The sequence below is a fragment of the Rutidosis leptorrhynchoides genome, chromosome 4 (genome assembly GCF_046630445.1).
Source record: "Rutidosis leptorrhynchoides isolate AG116_Rl617_1_P2 chromosome 4, CSIRO_AGI_Rlap_v1, whole genome shotgun sequence".
NCBI lineage: Eukaryota > Viridiplantae > Streptophyta > Magnoliopsida > Asterales > Asteraceae > Rutidosis > Rutidosis leptorrhynchoides.
The window spans coordinates 54,800,370-54,817,598 of record NC_092336.1 but is presented as its reverse complement, the minus strand read 5'-3'; the positions used below and the strand labels follow the sequence as shown (position 1 = coordinate 54,817,598).

The window sequence follows — 17,229 nt, the reverse complement described above, 5'->3', positions numbered from 1 at the left end:
AATAGAGCTATGTAAGCTCAAAAATATTTTAAAATGTTGGTTTTATGTATGTTTGATGTTAAAACAAGTGGTATTTGATTTGGGTCTATAGAGGTCCAAATAGATATGTAGAATGGGTCAAAAGTTAATTTTTAAGCAGCAGGATGAACATGTATGTCTTCTTGGGTAGCACGAGATGTCATGCTATATCTTCTTGTGTAGCACGAGATGTCGTGCTATGTCTTCTTGAGTAGCACGAGATGTCGTGCTATGTCTTCTTAGGTAGCACGAAAAAAAAATTGTCATTTTCTAGTAATGAGTTTAAGGGCGTTATAGACAACCTATCCTCTTATGATGTTATCCCGAACCCTAAAGACGGAATAGGCTAATTGTAGGTTTTTTTCCCACCCGCGCTCTTAGGTATATCTATGTTTGGGCTAAGTGAGTTTGGGCGTGAGTTGCTTTGTCATCGTAGTGTACGGTACTGCAACTCTCGTGCAACTTGGCTCGTCATTGTACAAGTTGTCCCGAGCATTTATATGCCCTTTAGCAAGGGTGTTTTTCCTGCAATGTTTCGAGTTTTACTTTTCCGTCTTCTTTTTCGAGTTGTAAGTCTTGTATAGATATAGATGCTATAGGCTAATACCACATTGTATTTATATTCTTGGTTTTTAATAAAATTTCATCCGATCTTTCAAAAAAAAAAAAAAAAATTCTTTTATTGACAACTCTTAAAATTGTCACTAGAGAAATTATGATAATATATATAATACTTGAATGTTCTTACAATATTATTTAGAGAAAAATTATATTATATTTGGAGACTAATTACTTTTAGGTTACCTCATATTATATATCATTAGTTTCTTTCTTTGGTGGTTTATTGTATCTTAATAATTACTTTCCGTCCCATAAAAATTGTTCATCTCAATATTTTTGTTTGTTTCAAAATTATTGTCTCTTATTTTAAATAATAATAAAAAACTATTAAAGTTACAATTATTTTTCTTTTATTTTTAAAATTTGACAATAAATTTAATGATTAATTTATTAGTTACTGAATATAACAACATTAAATGAAACACAAATTAGACAACTCATTAATATATCTTAAATCAAATAAAAAGTCAAAATGAACTGATTTTATGGAACGGAAAGAGTATATAACATAAGTATTATTCATACTTATATTATATATATTTGGAGACTAATTACTTGTAGGTTACTTCGTATTTGCACTTTATGATTCATTTTATCGGCATATACACTCGATTATTTGTTTTTTCCCCATATTTTATACGTAATTGTCCCAATATCAATTATTTATGATTTGCCTCTTAGAATAAAAATTTAAGTTCTGCCACTGGCAATGTCAATGAAAGTCTTTATAGTGGTGACAGAGGAATGTAAGTCGGTGTTAATAACATCAAATGATTAGAGTAGACTAGTCTATAAGAAGATGGTATTCAGATTTTTTATTTTACGAATTTGACCAATCTACAAGAAAGTAAAAATAGTAGAATATTTATTTTGTAAGCGCGTACTTAGAAAAATAATTTTTGAAACTACAACCCTTGCTTAACAAACTCGTATTTGGTTATGGCTGGTATTCTGATGTCGTTGGGACATTTTAGTTGCTTTAGTTGTCGGTTTTGATTGGTTGCGTTTTATCAGAATTTATATCTATTTGATTTCTTTTATAGAAAAAATATGTATATTCTTTGTTTTCTCGCGCGAAAAATAATACACATACAAATTTCTAATTTTAATTTCAATTGGGGTTGAACCTGACACTATTAATTGATATATCACTTTCTTTGTAATGAGCTATCATGTGACTTTGGGTAGCATCTCTCAATCCAAACAAACGACTCTCGTACCATAAATTTACCCTTTTCAATTTCCCGACTTCTTCCCCTTAATTTTTTTTCAATTTCCCTCTCATTTTTATTACAAATCTAAAATCCTGTAAATAAAAAACATTCAATTTCATGATGCTGGTTTTAAATTGTGCATTTCAAGTGTAAAGCTGATGATGCACGAGTTCAATAATGCATAATCATCCGATATCAAGACAAACTAGGTATAGTCTCTTTTCTTCAAAGTATCATGATTAGATTAGATTATGTAGTCAAACAGTGAAAAGATCAGTTTATCTTGTGACTGTGATGTGTGCGTGAAGGAGTATGAGAGCTTCAAGTAGTATAGGACTTGGTTTAAGTCTTGTTTTTGGGTGTTTGTTACTAGCTCCTGTTGCTGAACTTTACTACTTGTTATGGTGGAAAAAAAGGGTGACAAATAGAGAAATGATTCAAGAAAGTTACTCTAGTCCAACAAGAGAATTATTCTACATGTTTTGCTTGAAAAAGCCCTCATCTTTGACCACAGACACACTAGTTCATGAACCACAAGTTACATCAGAATATGGAAACACAGACTTATGGCTCAGTCAATTTAGTCAAGATCAAGAATATGAAAATGAACTTGAACATAACGATGCATCTAGTACTGATTTGGAGGTCTTGAGGATTGAAACCTATCTGTCGCAGCGAGATTTTTGTTTACAATAAAAGAAGAAACAAAAGAGGATTTAGAATCAGAAGATATGAGTGATGTAATATATGTGGATACACCATTTTTTACACCACTTGCTTTACCTGTGTACTTCACTCCACCTATAACACCTGGTGATTATACGTATAGAACTTTTAGTCCTTTGTTCGAGTCAGCAAGTGATTCAGAATTCATCAAGATTTGGGCTTCACCACCTCCTAAGTTTAAGTTCTTGAGAGACGCGAAAGATAAACTTCAAAAAAAGCTTATGAAAAGATTTGATGATGATGAAGATGAAGATGAAGATGAAGATGAAGATGGAGTTAAGGATGAAGAAAATGGTTCTTATATCACATTAGATGTTTCTACAGGTACATCCTTCATAATGCACTCCTAGAATGCATTAGTAAGACAAATTGGAATTCTTTTCTGTGCAAATTTTATTATTTTTGTAGGCGTTTTCGTACAACTACTAGTCTAACATAAAGCGAATTGCTTGTGTATATTTCTAGTATTTAATGTTAAAGGTTGCATTTTAAAGGAATTTGAAATTTTGAGTTCATTTAAGATGAGACTAAATGAATTACGCTTGATTAGGTACACCTGTTTTTTGAAAACAATTTATGTTTCTATAGGTGTAACAACCTAAATTAGAGCAATCATGCTACATTTAATTGTACATCATACCAAATAACTTGTATACTGTTGTATATATTGCTTTTCTTGATAAATTCTCTCATAAAGTTGTTTTTATCAGCGGGGTTTGGTATTACTTATCTTATAACGCTCATCTGGTTATAAAATAAGCAAGTAGTCCCGTTGATATCAGCTAAAAAGTCATGTTTTTACCCCGATATTGAGTCCAAAAAGCTTAAAGTTCAAAACTTTGTTGGTAAAATAATCGCTTTATCAGTTAAATTTGTAGATAAAGTAATTACGAAGACGATGCAAAAAGAATCAAGAGAAACGGAGCTAAAATCAAGATTATAGAGCGAAAACGGTGAAAGACAAGAAATCAAGTTACAATCCAGCAAAATCAGCTGACCAGGCAAGCCAAACGGCCTGCCAAACGGCTTGCCTGGCTCACAAATGGCCTGCCAAACGGCCAAGGCAAACGGCCCCTGCAAATGGGCTGGTCTAGAAAACGGCCCCTGCAAACGGCCTGCCAAACGGTCTGCCAGCCGTTTGCAGGGAAATTTCAAGTCTATTCAAAGGCTTTTTGTCATCCAATTTCAACACACCTCTCCTCACTCTCTCACTACAATATACTTTCTCTCACTAGAGCTTTCAAGGTCTTCTCACCTCCGAGCAGGAAATTAAGTATCCGAAGGCGAATGCCGAAGATTGTAATAGGAGCGGTCTAGAGGATGTCAGCACTTGTAATGGTCCAGATCTCGTCTGTAAACGGTGAACGCTTTTCTTAATTTAATAAAGTTATCTTGTTATCTTAAGTTGCTTTCATCTTGCATGCCTATCTATCTGTTACAAATGTTTATTATATGTTGAATACTTTATCTGAAATTTATCCTACTGTTATGCTGAAACCTTGACGGTTTAGTAGTTTAATTTACGGATCACCCTTTCTGCTTATTCACGTGGCTATAACCTAGTATTAGGACCTGATCAACCCTAGGATACAAGGTAAGTAGTTATGTGTGCTTAACATCACAATAGGGATATAGTACCTACGTACGAATAACCATTTATTCGTCAAAGAAGAGCTGCCCATTTAGGCTGTGATTAGAGTAGGCAATATAGAGTTCAGTGAACACTGGCTTGCTCAAAAGCATGATTCGCGTCAGAAGCAATGTTCTTAAGATGTTGTAAGATGATCCGGGGTTGAATAAGTGATCGCAAAGGAGAGACCTCTAATCCAATTAGCAGTACCTTAGAATATCTAAGATTGCACATCTGTTAATGTTAAGGCATATCGTAGTGTTAAGTGATCGAATATTGCTTTAGTTAGACCAACTAGGATTACAAAAAGCTGAGACTTCCCTTAATAGGTATACCACTTTGTTCATGTACCTAGGATTCTATCCATAAGGTCATTTAAACCCTCTAAGGTTAGCGTTGGGAGTAGGGATATCCGTTTTAGCCAGAATCTTCAAAGTCTAAACTCTTAGTGACAAATCAGTTAGGTTCATAGCCCAATTAATTGAGGTTTAGTGTTTATTCTAGGAAGTTAAACTCTTGTGATAGTCTCCCATCAGAATTCTATTCTCCATACCTATCTATCTTTATCTTTACAGTTAAATTATAATATTATTAGTTAATCTTAATCTATCACCTCTTGTCACGAGGGTTAACTATATAGGCACTTTTGTCCCACGTTACTGAGGAAACATACAAAAATACGAACATGAGTTATATTTATCACTTACTCATTAAAAGGAAGACAAGTAGGTGAGTTATAGCTAGGAAACCCCAGCTAAGTATAAATAATAAAACCATTACTCTCTTTTGGTAGCTAATTCTGACGTGTTGCGACCTAACGACACCGCACAAATAAAACCGTCCGTTTTGGCCATATCATAAGTAGAAGTAAGTTTTTGGCGCCGTTGCCGGGGAACGAATTTTCTGTCTGTTAAGATAATCGTTGATTCTGTCAAAATATCTGAGACTCTTGAGTGGTGTCTAAGAAAGACAATTATACACGGACTTGGTTATTGGATTTTTCGAACAGTCTCTAATTATATTGAAACCAAAAGGATCCTGCCTCTCCGTTGTCGGCCTGGCCACTTGTTTCAAAGATAAATTGATATGAACCATACATGCTTAACAAATAGGGAGTTTGTCGGTATAGGATTTAAAGTCGCCATTATAGTAAACCCTTTTAAAACTATAAAAACAAAATATTAATTATGGTATTAATTTCTGTAGATTTCAGTTCAAACTTAACTGAGTACGAAGAAAGTGCGAAAGGCAGTTGCTCTCCCACGACTTCGGAAATCGGAGAAGTTTTCCTTTATAAAACCAAAACAAATCTAAACCCTGATGAATCTCATCAAGAATTAGTTCTTGATCCTTATAGTCCAAGAAGCCGGATAATTTCATCTGACTTAGAGATTTCATTACTTTTGGATAAGTTTTACTCAAATGAACCAGGATTCGACCCTCTTCATGATCTAAAAGGGAGGCTCAGTCTTAACGAACTCCTGATTATGGAAGATGAAATACGGGAAGAATATCCAACTATTTTCAATTATCCAGACTTGTTTGAATTTAATCCCAAAGAGAAACGACACATTGATCAAACAAAAGCTCCGTTTACTGGAAATCTGTTAAATCCTAGTAGAAGGTTAGATGTCTATAGAGAATTCATTAGACACCTCTATTCCTCAGACTTCCCGTTCTCAACATTTCAAATCAATCTGTTAAAAGAGTTGCGTTCTCTTCACAAACTATTAAAAGAATGTAGGGATGATATTTTTGTCAAGTATCAGGATGCAGAAATTGATTTCAAATTCGATTTAGAGTCATTCATCAGTTTTCTCCCTCACTTCAGTGATAAGGAATTTTCTCCAATTCATATAAACCGTTATGTCGCCGCAATGATTTCTGAATTAGAATTTTAGATTGAAAGCAAGAAATCTAACCCTATTTCAAAATATGAAAACCGAGATTTCTTTTACTTTGATCCAGCCTCATTTCTCATCAAAAGATTAATTGAAGTTTTTTCAGATTCCACCGACGAAAGAATACATTAGAATTTCTTCGTAAAAAGAAAGGAAATATATTCTGAACTCGTACAAATCCTCACTATCAAAATTTCCGTTTACGACTCCGCAAAGAAAGATCATTCGGGAAATATCTGAAAATTTTAAATTTACTATCGGTGATCCTGACTGCGCGGAAGATCTTTTATTTCAAAACATAATGTCAAAACTTCTTTTCGAACTTAATTATCGAGATACTGGACCGAGGGATGGAATTTCGAACATTAAAAAAGTTAGAAGGGCTTTGGTTAAACTTATGGACGATATCGGAGATTTACAAAAGCGTGAGCGTAAAATGCTAAGTGATTTTGAAATATTTTCAGTACACTCCGCTGATTTACTCTGGATAGTCAAAGAAGCTTTAAACTTATCTTTCTTTCCACGTCATTTCTGGAACTTAGTTGTGGAACCTGTATAATTTATGTTTTTAATAAAATAAAATATTTTAATTTTACTCCGTCCATTTGTCTTTTTCTTTTAAATTTTAGTGTAATTAATAAAAATAACCGGATTAAAATCCGAAGTAAAATTTTATTTATCTTCTATTAATCTAGTTAAAATTTTAAAATCTTAAAAGACTAAAAATTCGCGAGTCGGGTCGGGAAAATAAGCCCGTGAGCCGCACGGGCCCATCTTTTTCTTCTTCTTTTCCTTTCCTCCTTTCCTTTTCTTCTTTCTCTTTTCTTTTCTTCTTCCTTCTATGTTCTTCAGCCGACGCACCCATCACCACACCCCAACCTCAAATCTTGATCATTTTTAACAAATCAAAGTTCGAATCCGACTCTCTCGTGCCTCCTAAACGCGTTTCCATCATCAATTTTGCATAAAAGGTACTATTTCACGGTTAAAATTCGAGTTTTTACTCAAAGTCAAATTTTTGACTTTTGAGAAAAATTGTGTTTTATGCCCAATTTTGAATTCCTTTATGCTTAGTTAGATAATGTGATTGATGTGTGTTAGTTTTTAGGTTCGATTGAAGCATTTTGGATAGTTTTTAGCTCTCGATTCGTTAGTTGAGGTTTTAGGCTAGAAATTGGTGAAATTTTTGGAAACTTGATGTTTTGCTAGCTTATTTAGGCTTAGTGATTCATTTAGGATGCTTAGAAACTAATTTTGGAACAATTTAGGCTTGTTTGCTTAAAAATTGATGTTTTGGTAAAACTACGCTTAATTAGAATTATGGTTATTCCTATAGTTAAAACGTTTTTAAAACTTAGGATTGCCTTAAAACTAGCCTAAATGAAGATATCATTGACTTGCGAATGGAAATTTAGCCTAGTCTTTGACTTTTCTTATTTTGTACGTTTTTAGCAAAATTATTTTTTTTCCCGTTAAAACGGTCTTAACCCTTGACTTAAGAATGTTATAGCTTAAGTTTGATGATTAAAAATATTTAAGGTGATTAAAAATGGTCATTAGAATCATTGTATGCTTAAAAATCATCATATTTTAATCAAAATTGCTTATTACGACTAACTCGCTATAATTATTATTTTTAGCATTATTTAATGCAATCACGGGTACGCTTTGAATATTGCTTGAAAATAATCTTGTAGTGAGATTAGATATTGTTTGCAGTAATTTTGGCTATAATTGACTATAACAGGAATTTGGAAAATGCCATTCTTAAAGCCCTCATTTCGAATTTTTTTTTTCGAAAAATATATGCATTTTTAAATTCTAAGTGTTATTTTAAGTCTTATTATTTTGGAACATAACCTACGTTACTTGACCTTTGCAGATGGCTAATTATTTACCGGAAGAATATGAGTTACCCCACTACCTCCTCGGGCAAGATAACCCAGCGGATAATGAACCGTTTATGAGGAATTGGATTAATCGACAAAAAAGGGCCAACAAATATATCAACTGGGTAATAATGAAACTGTGGTTGGGGAGCTTAGTCGCTTAGACAAATTTTGAACTTTACAGCACACGGGAAAATCAACAGCGCTTGACAAAAGCTGTTTGAGATTCATGAAAAGATGTATCAGGAGCCATACGCAGAATTCATGGCAACTTGGAGATTCGAGTTAAATGTTGACCAGGATGACTACAACAGTTACGAGTGCATCCATTTCCGTCACCAGAATCAGATGTATCACCTAACTCTTGCGCGGTTTGCAAAGCATCTAGAACTGTACAAGACATCACACCTTAACCATTCTGTATTCAAAAGAGGGTACACCACCCTGGATAACATAGATCATCAAGCTTTCTGGCGCACCTACACCTCCGATAATGAAGCATGGAGTTCGAGTAAAAAGGCTTCAAAATTCACCAACTCCGTTCACCGAATTCTTCACCACCTTATCGCCAAAACCCTTCACCCGAAAACCCAACATGGTGGTGCCGTTACAATTAATGATATGCGCTTGATGCACGCCATGATACACAACCAAAATATGCAAGTTGCACACCTTCTAGCCCAGACATTCATCAATGAAAGGAATGCCTCAAGAACAGTTGTGCCAGTATTGGGAGCCGTTGTCACCAAACTCCTTCGCAGTATGCGTGTTTTGGGGAGTGTTGAGAGATATTGGTATAGGACAGCAGCCGAGTCGGAAGATGATAATGCTAAAAACGAACATATATTTCATAGCATTATCCTTCAAGAAAGACAAGCTTTTAGTTGCAATTGTTCTATTTACAAGTGATATTCGTTTAAATAATAAAAGGTGAAGACAAAAGACAGATTCGACAATTTGAAGACGCAAACGACCAAAACGCTAAAAAGTACAAAGTACAATCCAAGTGGTTCAAATTATTGATGAGAAACGTTTAAAAATTACAAGAGTACAAGCTGCGGAACCCAAAGTACAAAATATCTAAGCGTACGAAAGGACGTTCGAAAATCCGGAACCGAGACGTAAACCGAGCATCAACGAGCAAGTCAACGGAGCTAAAATTACAAGTCAACTATGCACATGAATATAATATAGTATAATATATATATAATTATATAAAATTATATATATTATATTATATTATTTAAATGTGTCGGCAAACAAAAAAACAAATGAACGCGAGCTGGTGCCAGGCTCCATGTGATCGCATGGGAATAACACTCCCAGGCCATGCGATCGCATGGCCCCAAAAAGTTGGTCAGGTGCTATAAAAAGGCAATGAATTCTGCGAATTATACAGACCTTCATCAATCATCAATATCACTCTCTCTCAATTATATATTTATATTTACATTTTATAATAATAATTTTAATATTAAGTTAATAATAATAAGGTTATAGTAGCGAATGTTTTAAGGTTTGTAAGTCGAAACTCTGTCTGTGTAACACTACGCGATTAATACTCATTGTAAGTTATGTTCAACCTTTTTAAATTAATGTCTCGTAGCTAAGTTATTATTATGCTTATTTAAGCCGAATTAATCGTGATGTTGGACTAAATATTAAAGATGGAGTTATTGGGCTTTGGACCATAATTGAGGTTTGGACAAAAGACCAACACTTGTGGAAATTGGACTATCGGCTATTAATGGGCTTTATATTAATTAAATGACATCTCGTTGATTTAATATAAAGATTTATAATTTGGCGTATTTATATATAACCACATACGATTGACTGGGTACAGTGGGCGGGATATTTATAAATACTAATAATTATTCATTTGACCGGACACGGGAATGGATTAATAGTCAATGGACTCATTAAAACAGGGGTGGATTACATTTAAGGGTAATTGGTGTAATTGTTAACAAAGTATTAAAACCTTGGATTATATGCAGTCGATAACCTGGTGTAATCTTTAAACAAAGTATTAAGACCTTGTTACAGTTTAAGTCCCCAATTAGTTGAAATATTCGACTTCGAGTATAAGGTTAATTTGGTGAAGACCCTCGCACTTTATAATTATGACCGATGGACTATTATGGACAAAACCAGATGGACTTATCAAATAATCCAGGACAAAGGACAATTAACCCTTGGTAATAAATTAAAATCAACACGTCAAACATCATGATTACAGAAGTTTAAATAAGCATAATTCCTTTATTTTATATCTCATCGCACTTTTATTTATCGTCATTTTATTTATCGTACTTTAATTTATTGCACTTTTAATTATCGTACTTTTATTTTATCGCATTTTTATTTATCATCATTTACCTTACGCTTTAAATTAAGTTAATATTTTGCATTAGAACTTAAAATCGACAAACCTTCATTAAACGGTAAAACCCCCTTTTATAATAATAATAATACTAATTATATATATATATATATATATATATATATATATATATATATATATATATATATACAAATATAGTTGTGAAAAATATAGCGTTAAACTCAGCTGTATCCTTGTGGAACGAACCGAACTTACTAAAAACTACACTACTCTACGATTAGGTACACTGCCTATAAGTGTTGTAGCAAGGTTTAGGTATATCCATTCAATAAATAAATAAATAACTTGTGTAAATTGTATCGTATTTAATAGTATTTCGTAATAAATATAATCTATTTCGTACTACCCTTCGCACACATCAAGTATTTTTGGCACCTCTGCCGGGGATCCGAAAGCGAAACGCTATAAAAAAAGAATTTTTTTCAGCTATTTTTGTAAAAATATAATTTTATATAAGTTTTATAATACAAAAATATAAAAACATAAAAAAAAAAATTATATATCTATATTTTTAAGTGTTTTAATTAAAAAGTTTATATTTTTTTATTACTTTTGTTAAAAGTTTTAAAAACTAATAAGTAATTTTTTTTTAAAATATAAGTTTTATTTAAATTAAATAATATTTTATATAAATTAAACTCAGAAAAAAAAATATATAATTAAAGTTGGAACTGGGCCGAACCCGAATTAAAAGCCCAATCCAATTCTGGATTTGCAGTCCATGCGACCGCATGGCATTAAAACCCTCAACTCATGCGATCGCATGAGCTGAGGTGACAGGTCTGAAACCTTAGCTGTACGAATTAGGGTTACGTTTAATAATTATTATTATTAATTAATTAGTTAATTAGGATTTTAATTTAATATATTTAGTTTAGTTTAATTATAATTTGTTATTATTAGTTTTAATTAGTTTTATAAATTATTACTTTTATAAAATAATAATATAAAAATAATATTTTATCATTTTTTGTTTCTTTTTATAAATTGTATATTTTTATCATTTACATCGTAATTTGTATATTTTTCGCTCATAATTAGTTTTAAGTTTAGTTTTTGCCATAGTATTTTATACTTCTAGATTCTTAAGCTTTACAGTAAAATCCCTTAAGTGCTTTTTCTTTAGATTAAGATTTAGGTGCTTTAGAATTTTGTGACGCCGTTTTAAGATTTTAGTACCTTTTAAGTTATTGCCATTTTGGATTTAGAATTTCTTTTAATCTTTAATACCTTTAGACGCAAGTTTTAATTTTTTAGTTTTTAGACTTTTAAGTTTCGACGCTTTACTTTCTTAATATTATTTATCGACTTCTTATTTTTCGACGCGCTTTTTCTTTCTCATTTCTACGCTCTAGTTTTTAGGACATAGAATTTTCAAAGTTTTCTTTAAATTTCGACGAAAAATTATTTTAAGCGGTTAAATTGATAGACATCCAAAATTTTCTGGTTCGTAGTAATAGTTGGATTTGTTAGTGGCGAGTTGTGGATTTCCGATTTAAAGGGTCCTGGCTACCTGCTGCATCTATTGGCTATTCGAAACGTGGGCAAAATCAGAAAAGTCTATTAATTTGATAACTTATATAATTTTTATCTGTATAACTAATAGGATATTCAGTGAATACACCGAGCAAAACGTTCACCACCTTTCATACGTTCACCACCTTTCATACGTTCACCACCTGTAACTCGATCAAGACATCTAGCCAATATTGTCGCCATTGATTTTTCTTTAGAATCATCATCTAGTCGAACGAGTACTCCAATTCAAATTTCCGATAATTCATTTTTTGAACCCGACCTCACAATTGAGAACCCGGAGGATATTCAAGGACAATTCAGAGATCCTGAACCACTAATCATTCCTCCTGAACAACTAATCATACAACCAGAGGTTGTCGAGAAAGAAACCATTAAATCAGAATCCTCTAGTGATTCAGATTCAACAATTTCAATCATGGAAAATCAGGAACCTCTAAGTATGGAGGATCGAATGAGAGCCACACGCACTGGTCAAGGTAATGCCATTACTCAACCAGACATTAATGCACCAGATTATGAAATCAAAGGACAAATCCTACACATGGTAACTAATCAATGCCAATTTAGTGGTACGCCAAAGGAAGATCCAAACGAACATCTTCGAACCTTTAATAGGATCTGTACTCTATTCAAAATCAGAGAAGTTGAGGATGAATAGATCTATCTCATGTTATTTCCCTGGACATTAAAGGGAGAAGCCAAAGATTGGTTAGAATCGTTACCTGAAGGAGCGATTCATACATGGGATGTTTTAGTTGAGAAATTTCTTAAAAGATTCTTTCCGACATCTAAAGCCGTGAGACTTCAAAGAGAAATTGTTACGTTCACACAAAAGCCAAATGAAACATTATATGAGGCGTGGACAAGATTCGGAAAGTTGTTGAGAGGATGTCCTCAGCACGGTTTAGACACTTATCAAATAGTACAAATATTCTACCAAGGTGTCGACGTTGCTACATGAAAAGACATCGACACAGCAGCTGGTGGTTCCATTATGAAGAAAACCGCAACTGAAGCTCACAAAATTATTGATGACACTGCCTCCCACTCACATGAGTGGCATCAAGAAAAAGATATTTTTCGTTCATCTAAAGCGGCTAGAGCCGATTCTAGCCATGACTTTGATTCCATTTCTGCAAAGTTAGATGTTTTCGAGAGACTAATGGAAAAGATGACTAAAGATATTCACGCAATACGAATTAGTTGTGAGCAGTGTGGAGGACCACATTTGACAAAAGATTGTCTCAGTACTGAACAAACAATGGAACAAAGAGAGAATGTTTCATACATGAACTAAAGGCCTGAAAATAATTATCAAAATAATTATCAACCGCCAAGACCAAACTACAATCAAAATCAGAATTATAACCGAAATGTTTCATACAACAACCAACAAGGTCCTAGCAATCAACAAGTATCTAATATTACTTACAACCAGCAAAGACCTATTTTTCCAAATAAACCACCACAAACCAATGATAAAAAGCCAAATTTAGAAGATATGATGTCGAAGCTAGTTGAATCTCAAACTCAGTTTTTCACACCTAAGAAACAAACTAATGAAAAAAATGCTCAAGCATTTAGAAATCAACAAGCTTCAATCCAAAATCTGGAACAAGAAGTAAGTAACCTAGCGAGGTTAATTGGAGAAAGAAAACCGGGGAGTTTACCCAGCGATACAAATGCTAACCCCCGAAATGAAACAGCTAAAGCCATTACCACAAGAAGTGGTATTACACTTAAACCACCTGAAATACCTGTAATTTCTAATGACTCTATTCCTACTACACAGACACCACAGCCTGATCAAGAGAAGGAATCAGAACCAGTAGTTGAAAAGGTTAATGAAGATAACACAGTTAAGGCAAAGCTTTGTGTTAAACCATACAAACCACCGCTTCCTTACCCGAGTAAAATGAGAAAAGAAAGACTTAAAGCCAAGCAATCCAAATTCTTGGATATGTTTAAACAAATAAATGTCAATCTACCTTTCATTGATGTGATTTCAGGAATGCCAAGATATGCTAAATTCCTGAAAGATCTAATCACAAATAGAAGAAAAATGGAAGAACTCTCGGCTGTTATAATGAATGCTAATTGTTCTGCAGTGCTGTTGAATAAGATACCAGAAAAATTATCAGATCCAGGAAGTTTCACAATTCTATGTTTTCTGGGTAGTCTTAATTCAATAGAAGCATTGGCAGATTTAGGTGCTAGTATAAATTTAATGCCATACTCATTATACACTAAAGTAGACCTTGGAGAATTGAAACCAACACGAATAAGCATACAACTAGCCGATCTATCAGTAAAATATCCTAGAGGGATAATGGAGAACATGCTAGTTAAAGTTGGTACTTTAGTATTTCCAGTAGATTTTGTTATTCTGGACATGGAAGAAGATTCTCGAGTTCCTCTCATATTAGGAAGACCATTCTTAAATACGGCTAAAGCAATAATAGACATGTTTGGTAAGAAACTGACCCTAAGTATAGAGGACGAGAGTGTTACGTTTTCTGTGGATAGATCTATGCAACAACCGCAATCTGTAGATTATACATGTTATTATGTTCAAACCATAGATTCACAAGAAGAATTGTTACAAGAATTTCCAGAATTACAAGGAACATGAGAATATTCTTTGGGAGAAGGAACTGAACCAATTGATGAAGCTGAAATGTTAGCTACACTCATGGCTAATGAATACGAACCAACAACAGAAGAAATTCAAATGCTAAAAGAGGAAGACAAATATCGATATAAATCATCGATAGAAGAACCACCGATATTAGAGTTAAAGCCACTTCCAAACCATTTAGAATACGCTTATTTACATGGTGAATCTGAATTACCTGTAATAATCTCGTCTTTTCTTACGGAAAATGAAAAATCTCAGCTCATTTCTGTGCTAAAAGCTCATAAACCAGCTATTGCATGGAACATTCATGACATTAAAGGAAAAAGTCCTTCGTATTGCACACATAAAATCCTTATGGAAGAAGGTCATAAAACGTATGTGCAACGCCAACGAAGACTAAATCCTAATATGCAAGATGTTGTTAAGAAAGAAATTATTAAACTGCTCGATGCAGGTTTAATTTATCCAATCTCTGATAGTCCATGGGTAAGCCTAGTTCAATGCGTACCTAAGAAGGGTGGCATCACTGTCATCACAAATGAAATAGATGAGCTTATTCCTACTAGGACTATAACGGGATGGCGTGTCTGTATTGATTATAGAAAATTAAATGACGCCACCAGAAAAGATCACTTTCCCTTATCTTTCATTGATCAAATGTTGGAAAGGTTAGTTGGAAACAGTTACTATTGTTTTCTTGACGGTTTCTCCGGATACTTTCAAATTCCAATCCCACCTGAGGACCAAGAGAAAACCACATTCACGTGCCCTTGTGATACTTTTGCTTACAAACGCATGCCATTTGGAATTTGCAACGCCCCTGCAACCTTTCAAAGGTGCATGATGGCGATTTTTCACGACATGATAGAAGAATGCATGGAAGTTTTCATGGACGACTTTTCAGTCTTCGGTGATACTTTTGAAACATGTCTAGTTAATCTTGAACAAATGCTTATTAGATGTGAGCAATCAAATCTAGTACTTAATTGGGAGAAATGCCATTTCATGGTTAAAGAAAGCATCGTTCTTGGTCATAAAATTTCAAAGGAAGGAATTGAAGTGGATAGAGCTAAAGTAGATGTAATTGCTAAACTTCCCCATCCCACCAATGTTAGAGGAGTTAGGAGTTTTTGTGAGAACTCATCCCACATCGGTGGGGGAGGAGAACGAAACACCCCTTATAAAGGGTGTGGATACCTCCTCTAGTGGACGCGTTTTGAGGGTGAGTCCCGAGAAACAAAACCGTGAGCCACCGTGCGTCGGGGCAAAGCGGACAATATCCACTACGGGTTGTACTCGGGCTGTTACAAGATGGTATCAGAGCTGGGGCCCGCATCGATGTGCACTGCGGGGACGCAGTGTCCTGAGTGGGGGAGAGTGTGAGAACTCATCCCACATCGGTGGGGGAGGAGAACGAAACACCCCTTATAAAGGGTGTGGATACCTCCTCTAGTGGACGCGTTTTGAGGGTGAGTCCCGAGAAACAAAACCGTGAGCCACCGTGCGTCGGGGCAAAGCGGACAATATCCACTACGGGTTGTACTCGGGCTGTTACAGTTTTCTAAGGCATGCCGGTTTTTACCGACGTTTCATAAAAGACTTTTCTAAAATTGCCACTCCTATGAATAAACTCCTTGAAAAAGATGCTCCATTCATCTTTTCAGATGAATGCATCAAATCTTTTAATATTCTTAAAGAAAAACTCACTAATGCGCAGATCATGATAACTCCAAATTGGAATCTACCATTTGAACTCATGTGCGATGCGAGTGATTTTGCAATGTGAGCCGTTTTAGGTCAAAGAATTGAAAAATGATTTCAACCTATCTATTACGCTAGTAAGACGTTACAAGGAGCACAAACAAATTACATAACTACTGAAAAAGAACTCCTTGCTATTGTCTTTACTTTTGACAAATTTCGTTCATATCTCGTTCTAGCTAAAACGGTGGTCTATACTGATCATTCTGCTCTTAGATACCTATTTTCAAAGCAAGATGCCAAACCACGATTAATCCGTTGGATCTTACTCTTACAAGAGTTCGATATTGAAATCCGAGATAAAAAGGGAGCTGAAAATCTCGCCGCTGATCATCTTTCTCGTCTTGAAAATCCTGAATTAGAAGTTCTAAATGAATTGGCCATACAAGATAAATTTCCTGATGAATATCTTTTGAAAATCGATTATAATGAAATTCCATGGTTTGCAGACTTTGCAAACTACTTAATATGTGGATTCCTTGAAAAAGGGTTGTCGTACAAAAAACGAAAGAAATTCTTTAGTGATATAAAACACTATTTTTAGGAAGATCCACATCTGTTTAAAAGTTGTCCCGATGGAATAATACGTCGATGTGTATTCAGAGATGAAGCTAGTCAAATCTTAAACCATTGTCATACAGGACCAACAGGAGGGCATTATGGGCCTCAAATCACAGCAAGGAAAGTCTACGATGCTGGATTCTATTGGCCTGCAATTTTCAAAGACGCGCACCTTCTTTGTAAATCCTGTGATGCATGTCAAAGGGCCGGAAAAATAAGTCAACGTGATGAAATGCCACAAAATGTCATTCAAGTATGTGAAGTATTCGACGTTGGGGTATTGACTTTATGGGTCCATTTCCAAAATCTCATAATAATATCTAC

At 34.2% G+C, this 17,229-nt stretch overlaps 1 protein-coding gene and 1 non-coding gene across 2 annotated transcripts; one reads left to right on the top strand and one right to left on the bottom strand.

The window, feature by feature from the left end:
- Nucleotides 1-2,165: 2,165 nt before the first annotated feature.
- Nucleotides 2,166-3,013, top strand: LOC139840639 (uncharacterized). Its single transcript, XM_071830894.1, has 3 exons — nt 2,166-2,484; nt 2,529-2,903; nt 2,988-3,013. The coding sequence occupies exons 1-3, from the start codon at nt 2,166-2,168 to the stop codon at nt 3,011-3,013; spliced, it is 720 nt and encodes a 239-aa protein (XP_071686995.1).
- Nucleotides 3,014-12,744: 9,731 nt separating this feature from the next.
- LOC139845850 (small nucleolar RNA R71) lies at nt 12,745-12,851 on the bottom strand. Its single transcript, XR_011758605.1, has one exon. It is a non-coding gene; the product is annotated as a small nucleolar RNA R71 (small nucleolar RNA).
- Nucleotides 12,852-17,229: the final 4,378 nt, after the last annotated feature.